Below are 23263 nucleotides of genomic sequence, written 5' to 3'. Positions count from 1 at the left end.
ATCAGCATATATTTGTCTTTGATGGCAGTGATTTTGCTTTCGGCCTTGGGCTGCTCAGAATATGTAAAAACAGATTGAAAGAAAGAATAGATATTGTGAAACATTTGAAAAAGTATGCAGAGTTATGGAATTTTGACTCAATGAGCTTTGTGTTATATTAAAATAGATTCAGGACAAAAATTAATGTAGTAGGAAGGCAAATTATGGATATTGGATTGAAGGAAATCTAAAGGAGCAGTTGAAGAAGGAAATCTGCAGGGATGTTATTCAGGAAACACAAGTGTGTGTGTATTACCTTGGATAATACGATAATAATAAATCAGATAACTACAAAATATTTCATTTCAGCTAATAAAGCATGCAACTCAAAGTATTCTATGTGGAATGATCTTTCCCTTGTGCCTACTTCTATTTTAGGTTTCCAAAAGTAGTTATAATGTGGATTAGAATAATTGTATTAAATTACAGAAAATCATAGTTGAAGTGATTTGAGGGAACACAAGATATATAAAATAATACAATGACCCTTTTTCAATAACTGTTTTTGGGTTATACTAATTTAGCATGTTTAGATCCATAGGATTTCACTGTAACTACTTGTTTTGTATGGCTCAAGATGTGCCTTAGAGACCTATGTGTTTACAGTGCAGTCGTAATTCAATAGACAATTTTAAAGTCTTTCGTAGGGTTGTAACATTTTACCTAAATGCACATATAGTGTGTTCCTAGAGTGCAGAATTGATTCACTTCACATCCATGCATCCACTTATTCAACAAATGTTATGGGATACCTGCTATGTCCTAGTGTTCCATCCTTGCTATTGTGGATTTTTATTCTATTGTGGAACAGACAATGACACAAAGGTACATGGTAAGAAAGTGAGTGAAGTATGCTGTGTTATAGATACTGCATGAATTTTCAGGGTTTACAGCTATTCATAAAGACAGATAATGATGTGACCATGGCAATGGCAAATGATCAAATGCAGAAAATGTGCTGTTTCTTCAGAGATTAAGAGAATAAACTAGAGGAAGCCAGTAGAATAGAACATTGAAAGGACTATGTGGCTACCAAAACTACTGAAATCCAGAAAAAAATTCTGAACCAAACAAAAACCACTGTAATTCCTCAGGAAGCAACATCTCATCTTTGGAGGTTTTGAGGTAGACTGAACTGACCCCCTAAGAATGATGTGGTAGGAGAGTTTCAACATGCCCAGTGTGGTGGTGCACTCCTGTAATCCCAGTGGCTCAGGAGATTGAGGCAGGAGGAACTGGAGTTCAAAGTAAGCCACAGCAGAAGGGAGGAGCTAAGCAACTCAGTGAGATGCTGTCTCAAATAAAATACAAAATAGGGCTAGGGATGTTGCTCAGTGGTTGAATGCCCCTGAGTTCAATTCCTGATATCCCTCTACCCCCTAAAAAAGAAAAAGGATTCAACATAAAAAAATCGGTCAGGACTTATTGTACTTAAGTTTGTTTCACCTTGAAATTGCACTAAATACATGGATTATACCAAGTGGAGGTAAGAGCATTTATAATTTTCTATAACTATGAATTATTATTTTATAGAAAAAGTGAAGAAAAGGGATGTCTGATCATGGGAAGGACACTCGGAAAAGTAGTTCAGAAGTAACTATGAAACAATAGGAAAAAATAACTTGATCAATTTGATGAGCCATTAATTTTCTTTTTAGAGTTTAAATTCTCAGAGATGAATAAGCAAGGCAGGGAAGAGATTGATAAAATCATGATGAATATTTCCTTGGAAATAAGTAAGTTCACTAATATGCATTTCATGCAAAAAGCTCACTTGGCTCTTTCCATCAGGTCAATGTCCTGTTGTGATGCTGAGTTTGCTAGTTGGGGATATGTCAGGGTCAAATGCAGTTCTATTCCCCCCTCTCAACTTGCTTTCTTATTATTCCATTGTATGAGTTTCATACTCCATTATAATTGTGGCATTAATGAAGGCTTGCTTGTAAACAAATGTAACTGTCAGATATATTTCCCATGACACTCATTGTGGACAACCACTAAGACTCTGAGTGTTTTCTCATTTCATTCCGCCTTACCCAAATTTGTCTACTTTCTTCTCTGAATCAACTTTCCCATTGTATCCACAGAACCCAAGAAAACCAGTCTGCTGGAGTGACATTCATCCTCCTGGGCTTCTCAGAATACCCAGAGCTCCAGGTGCCCGTGTTCCTGCTCTTCCTCACCATCTACACAGTCACTGTGCTGGGCAACACAGGCATGATCCTGATCATCAGGGTCAACCCCAAACTCCACACCCCCATGTACTTTTTCCTCAGTCATTTGTCCTTCATTGATTTCTGCTACTCTACCGTGGTGACTCCCAAACTCTTAGAAAACTTGGTGGTGGAAGACAGAACCATCTCCTTCCCTGCATCCTGCAGTTCTTCTTTGCATGCATATTTGTGGTGACAGAGACGTTCATGTTGGCAGTGATGACCTATGACCAATTTGTGGCCATGTGCAATCCTCCCCTCTACATGGTTGCAATGTCCCAGAAGCTGTGTTACTTGTTAGTTGGAGCATCATACTCTTGGGGGTTAGTCTGTTCCTTGACACTTACTTACGTTTTACTGAAATTATCATTCCAAGGAAATAATATCATAAATAACTTTGTGAGCATGCTGCCATTGTTGCTGTATCCCATTCAGATCCCTATATTAACCAGAAGATCATTTTAGTGTCTGCTACATTGAATGAAATAAGCAGCCTGGTGATTGTTCTTGCTTCCTATATTTTCATTTTTATCACAATCATGAATATGCCTTCAGGTGGGGGTCGTCACAAAGCCTTCTCCACGTGTGCCTCCCATCTGACCACCATTACCATCTTCCATGGACCATCCTTTTTCTCTACTGTGTTCCAGTCACCAAAAGTTCCTGGCTCATGGTTAAGGTTGCCTCTGTCTTCTATAGAGTGGTCATCCCCATGTTGAACCCCCTGATCTACAGCCTCAGGAACAAAGATGTGAAGGAGACAGAAAATTAATCAACACCAAATTACATCACATATTGTAATGTCTGTTCAAGAATATCTTGCAGAATGGTTCAAGATATCTTGGAATGATTATCAATTTAAAAGTTCAGTTTTCAAAAACCAAGCAGTACATGTTTAATATAATCACCAGTTGATTGATAAGTCAATGTCTGTTTAAATGGAAGTTTGGAAAATAAGCTGTAAAATAATAAAAAGTACAATAATCAAGTCTATCTATTGAAATTAAAATCTCTAATCTAGTTTGTCATGGAAGAATGCTGTTAATACTTTACCATTTGGTTTCTGAAATAAATATTCCATTCCTTTTTAGTTATTTTTGAGAAATGAACTTAGAGTTTTTGCAACTTTACACTTTACCACAGAGAAATATCAAGTGCAATAGAGTAAATTAAGAATTCTTCAACACTCAGGCACAAAATTTAAAAGGAATATTTATTCAATCTCACATAGAGAACATTGGTACATTATAAAATCATAATGCATATCTCTGCCCCCAAAATGCATATTTTTATTTTGTATGTTGTATGGTGTGTATTAACATAAATGCTATTTGGTAATTGTATATAAGACATCAAAAATTAAAATAACTATACCTTTCATAAATAGATATTTCTAAATCTGAATTTGTCATGCATGCCAATATTTATTTGTGTATATGTTATATACTATGCATAACAAAATTAAAGTTTCAGTGATATAACACAATTTTGATTGATTGATTAGGTAGTCCTGCCTACATCAGTCAGAACTTCTCTTGATTAACTTGATATGTTCTGGTCTGATGGGAAAACTTATATCTCTTGCAGATGTGCATAGTGACTGGGTAATTCTGCTGAGTGTCTGTGATTCTCTTTGAACCATTGGAGTAGTAAGAATATTTTCTTCCAGTGTCAATCACAAATAGGTACTAAAACAAAAGTTAGCCCAAGTCTCCCTCTGCCACATTTGTGGACACAGTATTAAATAATGGAAATCACAGTTAAACCCAAAGTGAATAGTTGAATCATTAACAGGAGCAAGTGTGTCTGCCTATTCTGGAATTGAAAAGTGATGTGGTATAGTGCACATAGGAAGACAAAAGAATTGTGTTCAATATTTCTACATTATTGCTACCTTTTCATTGTGAAAATATCCTTCCATGGTCCAGAAAAATATAATTGTCCTAGGTCTGTAAATGTTTTCCATAAATTGATAAAATCCTTGAGCTGGTGAAAGTAAATGACTGTCTTAGTCACATGGTTGATTTTCCATAGGAAAGTCAAAGTCTTGGAAAAAATTCAATATAAATGATTCCAATCTAAGAACAGTTTTTAAACTCATTTCCTGGTGTCTCCTGAATTGCAAGCCTTTCATTTGCAAATGAAAAATAGAATTTCCTTAACTATAAAACTTTCATTGCAAACTGCATAATCTAAACTACTAATCCAATTTTCAATGCATAACAATATTTACAGCATTTCAGCAAACTGTAGGATCATATAGTTTATCTAACTTTTACAGATCTGTCAATCTGGTATCATAGAAAATTCCTTAAGTGTTCCAAATGATATTGCACAATATTAATAAAATCATTCTGAATAGAGAGAAAAAAATCTCTGGAATATGAGCACAATACTAAATGAACTATGATTGACATATTATTCAATTTCTTATATTTGAAATCCTAATATTTTTTAAAAAAATACAGGTGATAGTTATGTGGTAAATTATAATTTTGGAAGAGTAATAAGACTTCTGTCATGCTAGATAAAATAAAACTCAAAAGAAAAATAAATGGATATTTACAAACCCCTTAGAATAGACTGTTTTATTTTGAAAATGCTATGAATGAATGGATATTAAATTATGCAAATGTGATACAGAAATTCTCTAGTAATTTCAAAGTTATGATTTGAACCTGCATATGCACATTGTAAATGATAAAGGTGTGGTTTTTCAAGCATGTGAATCCCTTGTGTGTTCTAAAAGTAATGGTGATGGGTTACTTGTTTCTGAGTATGAATTATCTATAATTCTTTCTTTAAATTCTCAGTGGTTTAGACAGGGGCACCTTTTTGGTTTGTTTCTATGGTCCTATGACAAGATTGTTGGTGAAAATATTCACCAGACTAAAGGGTGAACACATAGTATTAGCAGTGCCTTGGTGGAGGAATGTTCTTATGATGAACGTACAGCACATCAAGTAAATGTAAAATTTCATAATCAGGTTTAGTTTTTAATAGGAGCAAATATCATCATCTTTTGAAAGCTGGTTACTTTTTTTTATTGAAGCAAAGTTCTATTAGCCTAAAATAAACTATTTTAATGTAAAATATAAAAATTCAGTTTCTCTGATATATTGTGTTGTGTAATTTATAACGCTGCCTCATTCCAAACTACTTTTGTTGCCTCAAAGGAAAATGCTATACCCCTTAAGTAGCATCATTAGGTAGACCCAAGGTCATTAAAATCTGCCTACCACCAAGGTCCATTTGGGGACCAAGACTTCTGTAGTTACCCAGCAATTGTATGCACCAGAACACAAATATGTCCCACCAGAGTGGCAGATGTCCTTCTCATGCTGGAACAGGTCTAAGAGCTCCATCAGTAGTTTGCAGCCTAAGATGAAGTACCATGGGGTTTTCCTCAATGGTCTGTTTTACTACTGTGGCCCTAGTACTTGATTGCAAATCAAAGACCTCCACCCAACTTTCCTCTCCTTCCCCCAAGCAGACACTGCTTCTCTCCTTACTGTACTTTCTGGGATTCCAGATAGGGATGACAGATTCTAGCTGGTCACTAGAGCAAGGGTTCCGCCCAGAGGGAGCAACTTGGAATCAGAAAACATGAGCTTCTGACAAGTTCCAAGATTTAATCTGGACCTAGTGCTGAGGTCTAAAGCAAAGTACCCCACACACTCCCCTTTCTTCCCTAAAGCATATGGCACCTTTCTCCATACTATGGTATCTGGGACTGGGGGAGAAGAATGGAGGCAAGGTGAGATTGCACTTCAAGATCTCTTCGATGATTTTTTTTTTTCTTATTCTGCTAAAAGAAGATACCATGATCTCTGATTCTGGGATTTTAGTGTTTTTTTTTTTTTTTAAGTATATTTTTTACATGGATATTTTTTTCAAATTAATGTTTCTGAGTAGGGGTGATGTTTGGGGAGACCTTCCCTGCCATATGGATCTGATATCTTCTCAGAAAGTCTCAAAAAGATGTTTAAACACAAAGAGTTATTTAGAGATTTTGAGCATGCATCATACAACATTTGGTACATTCAATAGTGCCAGTAGGGTAAAATCTGGAATGCATAATTTTTATATATTGATGTTAATCTTATATAATTTGTGATTTGGCCATCCAATTAATCCTCTGTCTTTTAGTGGGAAAGAAAAGCAAGCGAGAAAAAAATGTAAAGCTACAAATGACACATTAAAACTCCTTTAAAGCGGGATGCACTTTCATTTTGGTAAATACTTGGGAATGGGCAACTTATTTACAGAAATGAAACACATTTTTTCCATAAAATTCTCAAATTTTACTTTTAATATAAGAGTAAAAATTTTAACTGTAAAGCTCAATGCATTTAAAGTAACAATTTACATCATTAACATTGGATTAAGTGGTGGCTATAGGCTATTTTTATTACAAATGAACATTTGATATTCTTCTATAAAATTTTTGGATATAGGATGGATAAATGTGAGAGTTTTTTTTTTTTTTCCCCTTTAAAGATGTGTGGCAGAACATTTTCTGAGGGTACATACAAAGATTAACAAAGTTATGCAGATTATTGTAATTGAAGTGTAGAGTTAGTTTAAGAAAAAACCTAGAGAAGACCTAAAAAAAATGTTGGCATTAACAAAAAGAGAGACAGAGACATAACTGATACTATAGAAATACAAAGGTTCATTAGGAACTCTTATGAACAACTTTATGCCAAAAAATTGGAAAACCTAGAAGAAATTGATAACTTCATGGCACTTACAACCTACTATCACTGAACTTTGAAGAGATATAAAAACTAATTAAACCAACAATGATTAACAAAATTGAGTCAGTAGTCCAAATTACCCCATAAAAATCCCAATACTGGGTCCCTTCACTGCTTAATTTATCAAAGCTATAAAGAAGTAACATTAATTTTTCTGTAATAATTCTAATAAATTGAATGGAAAGTTATTCTTTTAAACTAATTATACGAAACATTATTTTACTGATATCAAAATCAGTAGTGGGTATAACAACAATCACAAAGCTAAACAGGTGTTACTGCTAAATAGGCAAAATTTCTCCACAAAAATTGCAAACTGAATCCAATGGCAAACTACAATCATTTATCTTGATCAAGTGGGAATTGTCCCAGGGAATTGAGGATGGTTCAACATATGCAAGTTAATATTTACAACAAATAACCTCAACAAAATGAGGAAAACAATCCATAATAACTTAATAGGTGCATAAAAAGCATTCAGTGAAATTCAACATCACTTCATTATTAAAATTCTTAAGAGATTATGTATAAATGGAACATACCTTGACACAGTCTATAGGTATAACAGAACCACATATTACTGAATAGGGAAAAGTTAAAAACATTTTACCTAAGACAGAAAAAAAGAAGGATGCTCACTTGCAACAATTTTGTTCAAAATAGTTCTGGAAGTCCTATCCAGAGAAATTAGAGAAAAGAAAGAAATAACATGCATTCATAATGTAGAGAATGATAATATGATCTTATTGAAAACTCCTTCAATAACTCTTGTGGGATGGCAATAAAATTCAGTATATTTAAAGTCTATTAGTGAGTGTATTATCCTTTACATAAACAGATTTTCCTGTACTAGAAATACAAAAATCAATTATTTCAGACAAAATAGTATACATAAACATCTTTGCCCCCAAATTATTTCCTATTAAGAAAATAAATGATGTGGATAAAAATATAAATGAATTGTTAATTAATAAATGAAGCATTAGCAATAAAAGTTATTATGTAGGGAATTCTAAATGCAGACACAGAGCTACATAAGTAAAACTCTGTGATAAAAGACAGAGAATAAATTCAAAATATATTAGCAATAGCAACCTCTGGATTATTTTTATAGCTATTTCCCCTTGTACATGTCTGTGTTTTATATACACATAAAGTCAAGGTCTAGTCATTATTGTTTTTAATGAGTAAGGTTGATATCACAAATACCCCAGGGGTTTAAAAAAGTAATATGTGATCAAGATCCCACAGGGAACAGTGATTGTTATAGTTAATTGCTCAAATTGGAACCTCCTTGGCAATACTTCAGTGATATTCTCTAGTTCCAGATCCCCAAGGTTTATGATAAACATTTGTGACACTTTTGGTACTAGGATAAAGTATTTGGTATCTGGTATCTCTCAGTTTCCTTCAAAGGAAGGAAATCAACATTTTAAACATTTAATGAAATACACTTTGGACTCTACTGTTTAGGGTCTGTTCTATCAATTAAATATGGAGGATTTTTGAATTTTATTGGTCTTAGCAAAAGATTCTTCAGTAAATGCACCACTCAGGAGCTTCTGTATATAGGTGAGTTCAATCAGTTCTTTTATTTCCCTTTAGTGGGAAAATGTTGAGTTATAGTAGTATTCATAGGAGACAAAGTGATTCATCAGTCCCAGGGTCCCCCAGATCCAATTCACTTCACTAAGACAAACCCCATGGCTGAATAACCTGAATTCATCTAGTTTTCTCATGAATTTGTACATGAATGAAATCAGTATTTTGGTAAATAGGGAGTAATAAAAAATCACCTTTACAATATCCACAATTCCTGAGGAGGTAAGAGTAACACCTATATAAATGATAGGTTTCAGTCATTGATAACTGTCCATTAAAAACTTTAGTGTTTACCTGTACAGAGGAGAGAAGAAAAAGTGAGTGTAGTTTACAATGAAAGTGGAACAATAATGCATTATGAAAGTGAGAACAGGATTGGAAAACATACTTTGTGCAAACAAATGTGTGCTATTTGACAGGTTGATAAGTACAGCATTAGAGAAGAATATGTTAAGCTAGTGGTTATGAGATTGGTTATCTAGATCTGGGCCACTTTAGTAAGACAGAACACTTAAAATTCTATGTTTTCATTGATAATCATATTTGAATTCTTTAAGTCACTACCATGAGGTTAAAATCATTGGGGAAAATTATTCTCACCATGCTCCATAAAATATTTAGATTGATAGAACTGTAGCAGGGATGTATAGCCATAAGACTAGCATTTGTTGCAAAGATGTGATATCTTTATTGCAAAGGTTTGGTGAGAAATCAGACTTTGTGTGAAACATCTTTCCTACAGGAAGGAGCCTTTGCAAGCGAAGAGAGTGTGATGGGCAACTACCTACCTAGGATGACAGAAAGACAGCTGTGTACTTAGATTAAGTGCCCAAGTGAAATCCTGCAGTGCTTCTGTTGTGTGGGTTCAGGGACGAAAAAATAATTCTACATTTCATTTCCAAATGTACCCACCGGTGGACAGTTGCCAGTCCTTGAGTCTGATTTTCACAACTCTATACAGTTTTTAAACCACACTACCTGCTCACATTGTAATAAATACAGTGTTGCCCATCTGCTATGCATCACACCATGATGTATATGCTTTAAATTCGTTACACAAGTTTCTACCTTCATCCCTAGTGATTTAAATATTACAGTTTTAATTTCTTCCTTTGAGTGTTATTGAAATGACTGTAGCATTGAGGAATAATTATGGTGTCCTGTTGGTAATGAGTCTGTATTCTGATACTTATTTTTGACAAGGCTTTAAGCTTGACTTAAAATAGCAGAATGTATTTTTCCATGACTTAAAATACATATGAATTTCTTGCATTTTCACAGTTTCTATTGTTTCTCGCTTACCCATCTTCTGAAATTTACCATATTGGAAAACAAATAGATTTTGATTCATTATAACTGTCACTATTTTATAACTGCACAAATTTTATTATGCTGTAATCACATTTTACTGAGTAATACAAAATTCTGTAAAAAATAAGTTTTTGAAGTTTTCAAAACTAGTTCAACATGAATGGAAATGTTTAGTATATTACCACAGCACAACTTCAGAATGTGTTAAAATGTGGAGTGACTTGGAGTTACAAGACAGTGAGGAGGAAAACAAAAGGACTAATAAAATTTTAAATTCATTATTTTACAAGGAGGCTAACACTTTATAATTTTTTGGACAGTTCTAAGCTAATTCCATCAGATCTTAAGAGGTAAGTCAGTGAGGAAGCTATAGAAACCTGTTACATGTGTTCTTCCTGTGGAATTATGTTTACTAACCACTGATTCAGGCAAAAATTTAGAAGCTCTTCTCAGGAAGCCTTCTGTGTATTGTAAAAGTGATTCTTACTTTTTGACTATAGAAGAATATATTCTATTTTTATTCTTACTGTCTTTGTTTTCAACCATTTAAATTTCAAAATTATTTGCTGTAAAGACATAAGTAAACACTGATTTTTAAAATGCATTAACCCAATGTTTTCAGCAACACTATTTAACGAGACTAATTACACTTCCCCACGTTTCTTCCTAACCTTTCCTACTGTAATTATTGAGTCTTACTTCTTCAGATCAACTTTCCCATTGTATCCACAGAACCCAAGAAAACCAGACTGCTGGAGTGACATTCATCCTCCTGGGCTTCTCAGAATACCCAGAGCTCCAGGTGCCCCTGTTCCTGCTCTTCCTGACCATCTACACAGTCACTGTGCTGGGCAACACAGGCATGATCCTGGTCATCAGGGTAAACCCCAAACTCCACACCCCCATGTACTTTTTCCTCAGTCATTTGTCCTTCATTGATTTCTGCTACTCTACCGTGGTGACTCCCAAACTCTTAGAAAACTTGGTGGTGGAAGACAGAACCATCTCCTTCCCAGGCTGCATCCTGCAGTTCTTCTTTGCATGCATATTTGTGGTGACAGAGACGTTCATGTTGGCAGTGATGGCCTATGACCGATTTGTGGCCGTGTGCCATCCTCTCCTCTACACAGTTGCAATGTCCCAGAAGCTGTGTTCTTTGTTGGTGGCCACATCATACTCTTGGAGTATAGTCTGTTCTTTAACATTCACATACTTTTTGTTGACCTTGTCTTTTTGTGGGACTAAGTTTATAAATAATTTTGTCTGTGAACATGCTGCCATTGTTGCTGTGTCCTGCTCTGACCCCTCTGTTAGCCAGAAGATCCTTTTCGTCTTTGCTACATTCAATGAAATAAGCAGCTTGGTGATCATTCTTGCTTCTTATGTTTTCATTTTCATCACTGTCATGAAAATGCCTTCAACTGGGGGGCGCTACAAAGCCTTCTCCACGTGTACTTCCCATCTGACCGCCATTACTATCTTCCATGGGACCATCCTTTTTCTCTACTGTGTCCCCACCACCAAGAATTCGTGGCTCATGGTCAAAGTTGCCTCTGTCTTTTACACAGTGGTCATCCCTATGCTTAACCCCCTGATCTACAGCCTCAGGAACAAAGATGTGAAGGAGGCAGTTAGGAAGTTAATCAACACCCAATTATTTTGTCATAAAATATGACTTCAGAACCTTTTTTTTCTTCAGTGTACTGGTTTCCTTTTTCCAATAAATCAGTGCATGTATCTTTAAGCTTCCTTCACCTAACATTTCAGCATCTTCTTACTGTAATAAAGTACACTTTAAATGAAAATATGGCATCTGCAGGTAAATAGATGTACCTGGAGAACATCATGCTCATTGACATAAGCCAAATGCAAAACACCAAAGGCTGAATGTTTTCTCTGATAAGCAGATGGAATCCAAAATGGGGGGTGGGTAGGGAATAATGAAGGAACTTTGGATTGTGCAGAGGGGAGTGAGGGGAGGAAAGGGAGTGTGGGGATGGGAAGGACAGTGGAATGAGATGGACATTATTACCCTATATACATGCAGGATTACACTATCAATGTGACTCTGCACCATATTCATCCAGAAGAAGTTGTGCTCCTTTTATGTACAATGTGTCAAAATGCATTCTGCTGTCATGTATAACTAATTACAACAAATAAAAAAATAAAAATAAAGGTAAATTTTATATTTTGAATCTTATTAGAAATGAAAATTCATACCATTACTGTTACAACCAGCATGACCAAACTCTCGGGTCTGGCAAGGATCAAAGGGGGATTGGAAAATAAAGATTCACAGACACAGATCTTGAAGATGAGACTGGGATCAGGTGGAGCCTGCTCTCTGATGGAGATGCAGATATAAAATGTTACACCAGCAATCTTTATTTTATATGTCTCATTATCAGATTAAAAACTATGCATCCATTATTCTTTGTATTCAGGAAAGTTACAGAAATTAGGACATTCTGTGTGACTTTTCACAGTTGAAATCCACAGCTGCAAAGTACAATGTTAGGAGATTTGTGTAGCTCTCAAGAAAGTCCATTATTTAAGTTACTGTAAGGCAGGCAGGAACTGGAGAAGCAGAGCTGGTGAAGGATTGCAGTTGTCTAGCATAAGAATTTCTTCTTTCCCAGGAGCTGTGTGCCTAAGATCAAGGTTAGAACTGATAGGGCTCTTGCACAGAACATCCTGGTGCAGGGCATTGCTACAGTAGCTAGGCATCCTGTGCCCTTGCACAGAAACAGTCTCAGGAACCGGGCATGCCACAGTCATGAGGCCATCAGAGACCCCTGATCACAGTAACTGCTCTCCTATCCCTTTCTGCATTTATTGAGATGACCATATGGTTTTTGTCCTGTATTCTGTTGATAAATTGTGTCATGCTTACTCTTCTTGCTATTCTTGCACCCCTGGTTTGGATCCTACTGAAGCATGCTAAATAATGATTTTAATATGCTACTTTAATTTTAGTTGTTGATTAATAAGGGAGTAGTAACCATAAAATGCTCCATTCCAATTTCTATGTGTGTATGTGTGTGCAAAAGTATGTTTGCAGTTGAATAATAATACTTATAAAAAATTTAAGAAGTTTGAGCATGCACCATGGAACACTTGTATATTCAATAAAGTTACTAGGATATAAGTTGAAATATGTTATATTTACATATTTATTTTGATGTTTTTATCTTTAAATTTGGTAATCTGGTGAGTTTTTCTGTAATAGTGAGATATTAACCTCATAAAATCTGGGAAAACTATCTTGTTACAGTAAGAAATATGTGTTTTTTTTTTAAACATTATGCATCTTCCTTCTGTAGTTGTTATGTGAATCTTCATTATCAAGTTAATCAGTTTTCATTCCCTTAGATAAAGAATATGCACATGAGTTGATATTAAAATTTAAAATAAATAGTTCTTGAAAAATGTTTACATCATCACTTAAGTTACTCTTGAGATCAACTGGGGTTTGGAAGTGTTTAGACTACTGCTAGTCTATTACTAACTATTGCTATCACGGAACAGTTATCTAAAAGTTTACATTGCTTAAACCTTTCCTAAACCTGCATCCATTGGTTCTTCCATTCCAGTCTGCCTTGATAATTCCTTCTTTCATCCTCTCTGAGTCCTTTCAAATACAGTCAACTCTCATGTCCCAAACAAATAATAAACTTTCCCAATTTGGATCACAGCATACTTTCCTTAAAAATATGTTCTGATATCTTAACTAGTCACTCAGGTATTTTATTTCTCTTGAATGACACTATATTTGCTGTGGTGGTAAAAATGAAAAAATAAAAGCTAAAAAACCATATCCATCTTTTTATTGTTTACATGACTGAGAATATTTGACATCTTTTTTTGAATAAGTTTTATCTTTGATTATGCAGACTCTTATTGAGATAAATCTATGTTTTAATTCAAGGGTACATATCACCACAATTAAGGTGTACACTTCATATCTGTTTATATATTTCAAATATCACTTCTAGGTTGATACAACCATAGTTTACTTTATGGATCAAAAATCATGTTCACAGCTCAGGAAATAATGCCTTAAAATCCTAAGGAGACTACATATGAGATGAAAAAGTGGTTAGTATCAGATACACAGATTCCTTAACCAAAATCTACATGCTGTTTTGGAAAGTATATGTACTTTCTGTCAACTTAATTATATAGAGAATTAATGGTTTTTACACTGTATGTGTTTGCATATAAAAAGAAATATAATGCTAAATAGAGTTCTAACTAAATACTTGTACACATATGCAAACAAATCATATAAGTCTGAAAATGTTTATAGCATATAATGATATTGTGGTTATTTCAATAATTATGATCCTGTTTTTACACTGATGTTTTTGTGATTGTCACAGTTTTAACCTCCATGTATAAGTCAGGTGTTTTCAAGGCATGTCAATCAACACATTACCTATTTAGAAGAAATTGTACTCTACATAACAGAAGAGGAATTTTCTCTATTTTTTCTGTTTTTAGTTTTAGTTTTTCACAATAGTCAGGATTCTCTAGGGTCTGTGTCCCCAGAGGTAAGCAGATAGATATAAATAAACATCATGTTCATGGAATATAGGTTGAAGATCTGTCTTGGGGCATTGCTATGCTCCCACTGAAAGCTTTTGACAGTTGGAAAAGTGCTCTTATTTCCTTCCTTTGATTCCATTTTGCAAGAGTCACTGCCTTACAGAGAAGTGAAAATGTATAAGAACATTTCAATTGTGAGGGAGAATGTGCATGCAGTTTGTTCTTCATGGCAAGAAAGTCAGCAGTTAAAAAATGTTTATCAGGAGAATCTCTTTTGGTGACTTGCTTCAATGTTGGCATATTTTCATTTATCTATGAGGTGTGTTGAAATCCAGAAATCGTTTACACCCATGGGGGCTGAGTGAGAGAGAGTAACATCTACTTAGTTCAGCTAATTGTACATATTCAAGGTGCTAAACTCTATTTTCATTGTTCCTGGGATCATTTTGATGAACACAAAATTTTGTCCTTAATTGCTATGTCTCATACACTAGGAATTAAAGTTAAATTTTTCTCAGGCAATTAAATGAACTCAGGATACTAATGTACAGCACATGCATGCATATATGTGTAAAAAATTTTAAAAAATCTATGCTATTTTTATAAATGTGAATTATGGGTGCAAGGAAACTATAGCATGGGAAAATAATATTTGGATAATTATAAAAGTTTTCTTGGAAGAACTATGTAGGGAAATTGTGATAAAACAAGGTATAGATTAAAACACAAGTGGAGAAATGGAGTCAATTTGGTGGATTAGAAGAAATAAATATTTTCATAGAATAAAATTTTAAGATATGTATGAATTAACAGAATTGCTTGTTTGTGCATTAAGGACGTAGTGTCAAAGTTCATATACAAAAGTTTCTACTTAAGCCTTTTGAAAGAGAGTGGACCCAAAATGTCAATGATTGTATTCAAAGGTTAGTTGATAGTTTTTATTACATAGCAAAGTATGTTCTGTTGAAATGCCTGCTGGCAACAGTAGGAATGAAGAACAAGGGACAACTTGGTATTTCCTTATTTTTCTTTAACTCTACCTGATTTTACAAGAGACCCAACCTGAGCTTCTGAAAGGATAAGCAAAAGCCAAAAGCACCAGGCGGTGGTAAGGGAGCAATGTGAAGTGAGGATTATCTAAGCACTGGGCAAAGAGGCCATGGGCACTGGAATTTAATAGGGAATGTGAATTTGAAAACCAAAAGGAGTCAGAATAAAAATGCCTAGGGCTAGGTTTTCAAGAGCCTAAGGGTATAAAAATAGGGTTTGTGGCTTACCAGTAACCCGTGGACAAAATTTGACATGGTAGTGAACTAACCTGACTCAGTTCAAATAACTACAAAGTGTGCCTTTTTACAGGTATGGATATAATAGTGTCCTGAGTTTTTTTCCTTCTTGGTCTTGATAAGACTTTCATGGAATAGTGAGTCTATTGTTAGTACTTGATGTTGGATAAGGAAGGTTAATGTTATAAGAATATTGATTAGATACTCAGATATATTCTAACCTGTATAAGAAAGTAAATAAATATTAAATAAATATAAAGTTGTTCATTCAGGCAAAGGAAGAAGACTGCATTAAGTGTCTTGAAATATTTGGAAGTCTATATTGTGAGAATCAGCCTATTTTTCTTTGATCCCCAGAATGAGAGATTTATGTAATGGTAATCAAAAATTATAGTCAATACTAATAAAGAACATGGGAAGGCACATGATTAAATAAAGAATTGATTATGATGAGTAGTGTTACAAAAATAATTTCATAGCAAGATTTGAAGAGTAGCTTTTTAAATGTAAGTTCAGGATTTCTATTATCAAAATGGGTGGTAGGAACTTTGTTAATGGAGACCGAACAGAGCTTGTAAGAACAGAATTCTCAGCTTTTTCAGATCTTCATTTAGAGACTCCTAGAATGGGCACTTGGTATGCACTAGCCACTGAGCAGAATCTCCACCCACCATCAAGGAATTATTAAACTAAGCCACCTTGTGAACTTGTACTGGGATGAAGATTTCATCAGGCTTCCCTTTATGAGCAGGAGATGGTACTGCAAAATTGTTGACTAATGTGCTGTTAGCTAAATAAAAAAGCTAAGTTCCTACATATAAAAACAAGACATTTTCTCAAACATGTCTCACCAGCTGAATGCAGTTCACAAAGGTCACTGACTCTCCTGTGCAATGGAAAGTGCAATGGTACAGCTGGTGCTCTGTGCAGGGACTAACAGTGGTAGGTTTCATGGGAGCCTGTCACTAGGAACACATCAGCACAAAAGTTCTGCCAGTTCTCATCTGTTAAGATGCCACATCACAGTTGTTGGATTTCAGAGTCAAAATCATTTCCTCAGGTATTGTTCTGAGAAATTTTGAATACTTTGACTCCTTGTGGAGTCCAAATGTAGGACCTTTTTAATTATTCATTCTATATGTCCTTTCAGTCCTCCTTGGTCAGCACTCCAAAACCCATGACCAAAGAGATTTAGATATTTGTAATGAAAAATTACATTTTTCATACTCTATTTAACTGCTGATGATGGTCTATTTCTTTGTGTTTAATATAATATGCACTAGAAAATGCACAAATGAAGAAAACAATCCTTGTGAAACCTTTCAGAAGTTTTCCAAACACCTACACAGAAATCAGTTTCATTATTCAGCACTGTGAACCTTATAAATGACTATATGCTGGTATATAACAGCAACCCATTACTTATTAGTGGAATTGCTGATGAGACTAAAAGTCCTCTCCAGTAGCTGTTTCATGATTACTTGAAAATAGGGAGAGTGGGGCACATCTGTAATACCAGCTGCTTGAGTGGCTGAGGAAGGATAATTGCGAGCTCTAGGCTAGCCTCAGGAGTGCAGGGAGATTAGGCCCTCAGCAACTTAGTGAGACCCTGTCCCCCCAATAAAACAGCTGGAGATGGAGTTCAGTTGTAAAGCATGAATGGATTTATTCCCAAGAACAAAATTTAAAAAAAAAAAAAGGAAAGAAAGAAAGAAAAGAAAAGGAAAATAGGATGTGGCTCGGATATGTACCAATTCATTATGTTGATAAAAAAAATGTGGATGAATGACAAGATATATTCTGTCCCCCAAATTTTTATTCCAATCTTTTTTTGTGTGTGTGTAGTAGAAGTATTTACTCATCGCAAAACTCTCATGACATGATCATATGAATGATACGATCATCTGAATGATGGTCTAATATTTCTGCTTGTCTCTGTGGTTGTCATAAATACTTTAATGTGAAGCCTTCCATGCATCAGATGCATTTATAGACAAGTTACATAAAATAATAATGTTGATTACTACCAATTTTCATTCCAGATTAAAAAAAAACCTGCAGTCATAAAGAACGCAGCTACATGCTCTGAGTCAACAGTCAGTAACTGCCCACGTAGAAATGCAAACAGAAATGAAGACTTATAACTGTGAACTGTCTGCTCTCACCTCATGGATCACACAGAACATCGCGGATGTCTCTGCCAAAATGTCAAGTTCTGCTGTTCTATTTTATTTTCTTTCCTCATATTTTTAATTTAAAGAAGAATCATGGTACATGAAGTCAGAAACCAGAGCTCCATGTCCACATTCATCCTATCAGTGTTCTCAGAATTCCCACACCTCCAGGCACTCCTCTTCCTGCTCTTCATCACCATCTACAAAGTCACACTAGTGGGGAACGTGGACATAATCCTAGTGAGAAGGCTCAATCCCAAGCTGCAAACACCTATGTACTTTTTCTTCAGCCACCTCTCATTTCTGGACATTTGCTACTCCAGTGTATTTATGCCCAAGCTGTTAGAGATTTGGGTTGTGGAAGACAGAACTGTCTCCTTCAATGGATGCATGACAGTTTTTCTTTGGCTGTGCATGTGTGATTACGGAAATGTTCATGTTGGCAGTGATGGCCTATACCGGTTTGTGGCCGTGTGTAACCCCTTGCCCTACACAGTTGCTATGTCTCACAAGCTCTGTGCCTTCCTGGGGGCTGAAACTTACATGTGGGGTGGTCTCTTCTCCATGACACTCACCTATGCTCTGGTAGAACTGTCCTATTGTGGATCGAACATCATAAATCACTTTGGCTGTGAGTACTCTGCCATCCTTTCTTTGTCTTGCTCTGACGCCTCCTTCAGCCAGATGGCGTGTTTCATCATTTCTACATTCAATGAAGCATGTAGGCTCCTGATCATCATGACCTCTGATGTCTTCATTGTTGTCATTGTCACCAGGATGCCTTCCAAGGGTGGCCTCCACAAAGCCTTCTCCGAAACCTATACCTCTCATCTGACTGACATCAGCATCTTCCATGGGATCATCCTTCTTCTTTACTGCATGCCCCACTCCAAAAGCTCCTGGCTCCTGGTTAAAGTGGAAACTGTCCTTTTCACTGTCACCATCCCCATGCTGAATCCCCTGATCTATAGCCTCAGGAACAAAGATGTGAAAGAGACAGTCAGGAGGCTAATCCATGCCAAAGTGCATTCCCTCCACATAAAATTAAGATAAATATATGTTTTTATTTTTCTTACCCATGTACTATATAAAAATGTTTTTATCAGACTTATATCAGCTGAATACTTGATTATCTTTATATCCATCCATTATAGGATATGAAATGCTCTTAAATATTCAGAGCACTTTCTAATTTTCTGTTTTGTTGAAAATATGCTGCTTTTATGTATTTCTTCTGAAGAATTTCAGAATTTCTAAACTTCCCCACTGAACACTATGAGAGTCAGAATGAGGAACTAGAAGTCCATATGAAGAACCCATTCCTTGTATTATAACCCAAATTTACCTTGTCCTTAATATCTAAGTGCTGAAAACACAAATGAAACCTGCCTGCACCAGATTCATACTCATTCATACTCAAGTCTTGAGAACTCAATGTGTTGACTCATAAAATTCTTTAAGCATAACTTTTTTTTTTTTTTCAGCTTAATAGAGTAAGTACCATGAGAACCTTTGGTTACATATGAAAAATGCTGACCGACTTTAGCAAGTAGGTATTGAAAATATAAGCTACTATTTAAATGCATCACATTTTTTCTGAGTATCAATGTAACATGTTACAGTTTAATGAAATGTATTGAGATAATGCTGAGAGCAACCAAAAATTTATATTTACTTCTAACAGTACTTGGATCCCATTTTGTGGGACATGACACCATAATTATGAAATTGTCCCTTTGATCATGCATTCTCACTATAAATTCATCTGATGCCAGGTTTTTCAGTAAATTGTCATATATACCCACTCAGTTGCCTAAACCAAAGAGTCACTATTACATATGTTCCCTCTTCTTCCAAAAATTATAGGATGAAAGTCACTAAAAATGAAAATGGATAGTGCACAGATGGCTAGGAAATGTTTTAAGTAACATCTGAGTCAAGAGTCAGTGTTTCCTTGTCTCTATACCCTAAGTAAATAGAATATGCAATTGTAAGCATATCTTGAAGTTTTCGTTAATCTTGAAATCATGCAGTTGGAACACCAGAAAAAATTATAAGGGTAATACATAAAGAAGGCTTCACCTGTGATTTAGAAGAAGCAAAAGTGAGGTTTGATTTTTGAGGTAACATTTGTTTTTATAACCAATAACTCATAAATATTTTTGTAGAAATACTTATAATAGAGTGCTCAAATAAATTTCAACAATATATAAAACAAACATTTTTTCGAGGAATCTTAAGTTGGCATATCATTTAAAATTATTGGTGATCTATTATAGTAACATAATAAGGGGAAATCAGATTTATTTTAATATACACAGTAAATATATTTCATCAATTAGTACAGGTAAACAGAACAGATAATGTGTATATGTATACCTACATAATCTCTACTATCAAATTCTGTCTATATGAGGGATTAAATTTAAAAGATCAGTTCATGTCATCATTAAATTTGACAAGTCCCAAGATCTGCAGCAGCAGGAAGTCATTAGTCTTTATTGGAAGGTCAGAGACTAGCAGAGCCATGGGGTGTGGGTCCAAGGCAAATGTGAAGATCCAACACTGAGAGAAGCCATTGTCTACATTTGAATTTCTAAAACAGAAAAATCTGGTGTCCTTGTTCTAAGGCAGTAAGTCAGAGAACTGATTTCTTGAAGAAGCAGGAGTATTATTTGTTGTTCATTTTTGTAAAACCCAGGCTTTTAATTAAGAATCCACTTTATTCAGGTTGCTGCTTTAAGTGTTAATTCCATTTGGAAATATCTTCACAGAAATCAGACAGAATCATGTTTAACCCATATGTGGGCAACCCATGTCCTAGTCAATTGATGTGCAAAATTAACCTTCACTTATTAATGGGAGAACAAAATAAAACACACTTCAACAAAATCAGGAATAGAATAAAAATGAATGAACTATTACAGCACAGTACAAAAGAAATGAAAATGGTAATCATGATGAGGATAAAGACAATAATAATGATTGTGAGATGTTCATGCTTTGTTGGAATTGAACAGAATGTGACTTATCTTGTAGGAATAAAAATGATTATAATAGTTAATTTTATAATATATGAATATAGTATGAGTTTGTATGGTCTACATTAAATCCTCTTAAAACATTTTTGAAAATTATGTTTAGAGGAACTTGGCTTTTCTTGGATATATGGTGTATTTGATACTATTATAAACAGTAGTTTCTTAAACATATCATTTATCTTGCTATTATTTAAGCATACAACTCTTTATTTTGAATTTAAGAGCATTGCAAAAATTTGACCTATTTTTCCATACTCCAGTTATTTAAACATTATTGTGTATTTTTGTCTGTAAAATATCATACCTTGAGAAAAATAACAGGTATTATTTACTTTTCTCTCATCTTAACATGTATATATGTATGTGTGCAACCATATTGTTTCTATTAAATGACTGAAAAAATAAAAACTAAGAATGCTATCTTGTTAAAATTTAAAATACATGTTTTTACTGGTTATTTTTGGTTACATATGGCAGCAGGATCCTTTTTTTTTTTTTTTTTTTTTTTTGGTGGGGGGATACTGGGGATTGAACCCAGGGCTTTATGTGTGCCACACAAGCACTCTACCAACTGAACTGTATACCCAGCCCATTCTTTAATTTTTTTTGTTGTTGTTGTTGTTGGCAATGGATCATTATTTTCTTTATTCATATGTGCCATTTTGTTATGATTGTAGAAGGACGGAATGTATCTCATTCTAGTTAGAGTCCCTTTCCTGTGGATGAACATACTGGTCGAATTCCCTGTGTTTTTTCATTTGTGTACTTGGGAAAACTATTTCAGATTCATTCCACTGTCTTTCCTTTGTTTACTCCCTCTCCCTTCCCTCCATTCCCCATTGTGTACTCTACTACATTTCTCTTCTTCCCTTCATTCCACTCCTCACCCTTCCTTATTGTGGGTTAGCTTCTTACTACCAGAGAAAACACTTAACCTTTGGTTTGTTGGAACTAGCTTACTTCCCTTAACATGATAGTCTCCAGATATATCCATTTGCTGGCAAATATCATAAAGTCATTCTTCTTTATGGCTGAGTAAGACTCCATTGTGTATATATGCCACATTTTCTTTATCCGTTCATCTCTTGAAGGATATCTATTTTGGTTACATAATTTAGCTATTGTGAATTGAGCTGATGTAAATATTGATGTGGCCCATCATATAGTATCATATAGTATGCTGATTTTAACTCCTGTGGTCATACACAAGGAGTGGGAAAACAGGTTCAAAGTTGATTCCATTACAAGATTTTGAGGAATCTTGTTTTCCATACTGTTTTCCGTAGTGGTTGCACCAATTTGCTGTCCAACCAGCAATGTATGAGAGTACCATTTTCTCCACATCCTCGCTAACATTGATAGTTACCTGTATTCTTGATAATTGCCCTTCTGCCTGAAGTGAGATAAAATCTAAGTGTAGTCTTCATGTTCATTTCTTAATTCCTAGAGGTGTTGAACACTATTCATATATTTGCTGACTATTCATATTTCTTCTTCTGTGAAGTGCCTGTTCATTCCTCTGCCCATTCTTTTGAATATTTGTTTTTCATTTGGTGTTGTTTTTGCAGTGCTTTATATATCCTGGAAATTAATGCTCTATGTGAGGTGCAGGTGACAAAGATTTTCTCCCATTCTCTAGGTTCTCTGTTCGCATTCTTGAGTGTTTCTCTTTGTGCAAAGAAAGCATTTTAGTTAGATGCCACTCCATTTATTGATTATCGATTTTACTTTTTGAGCTTTGAGGGGTCTTATTAAGGAAGTCCGTTCCCATTCTGCTATGTTGAAGTATTGGGCCTACTAGTTACTTCCAGTTGTGTAAGGTTTCTGTTCTAATACCTAGGTTCTTTATCGACTCTGAGTTGAGTTTTGTGCAAGGTGAGGGATAGTGGTAAAATTTCATTTTACTACACATGGATTTTCAGGTTTCCTCACACCACTTGTTGAAAGGCTATCTTTTCTCCAAAGTATTTTATTGGCTCCTTTGTCTTGTGTGAGTTAGCTGTATTTTTGTGTTTTTGTCTGTGTGTCTTCTCTCCTATTCCCTTGGTCTTCTTCCCTGTTTTGGTGTCAATACGGTGCTGCTGTTTTTATTAGTATGGCTCAATAGTGTAAAGTCTTGTATTGCGATGCCTCCTGCTTTGTTTTATTTATTTATTTTTGCTAAGGATTGCTTTGGCTATTCTGGGCCTCTTGTTTTTCCAGATGAACCTCATGAGTGCTTTTTCCACTTTCATAAAGAACATCATTGAGTTTTTATGAAAATCACATTGAATATGTAAAGTGCTT

The 23263-nt window shown here is 34.9% G+C and overlaps 1 protein-coding gene and 1 pseudogene across 2 annotated transcripts; both read left to right on the top strand.

The window, feature by feature from the left end:
- Positions 1-1505: 1505 nt before the first annotated feature.
- Positions 1506-3024, top strand: LOC306639761 (olfactory receptor 5D13-like; annotated as a pseudogene). The gene is made up of 2 exons: positions 1506-1525; positions 2127-3024. The product of its transcript is annotated as an olfactory receptor 5D13-like (transcript).
- A 2974-nt stretch (positions 3025-5998) lies between these two features.
- Positions 5999-18989, top strand: LOC306639760 (olfactory receptor 1165-like; the record flags this gene model as incomplete). Its single annotated transcript, XM_079103513.1, has 3 exons — positions 5999-6009; positions 10658-11032; positions 18383-18989. The coding sequence occupies 3 exons, from the start codon at positions 5999-6001 to the stop codon at positions 18987-18989; spliced, it is 993 nt and encodes a 330-aa protein (XP_078959639.1).
- Between the last annotated feature and the right edge of the window lie 4274 nt (positions 18990-23263).

The sequence above is a fragment of the Sciurus vulgaris genome (assembly GCF_902686455.1).
Source record: "Sciurus vulgaris genome assembly, chromosome: 11".
Lineage (NCBI taxonomy): Eukaryota > Metazoa > Chordata > Mammalia > Rodentia > Sciuridae > Sciurus > Sciurus vulgaris.
This window is presented reverse-complemented; position numbering and strand designations above follow the sequence as displayed.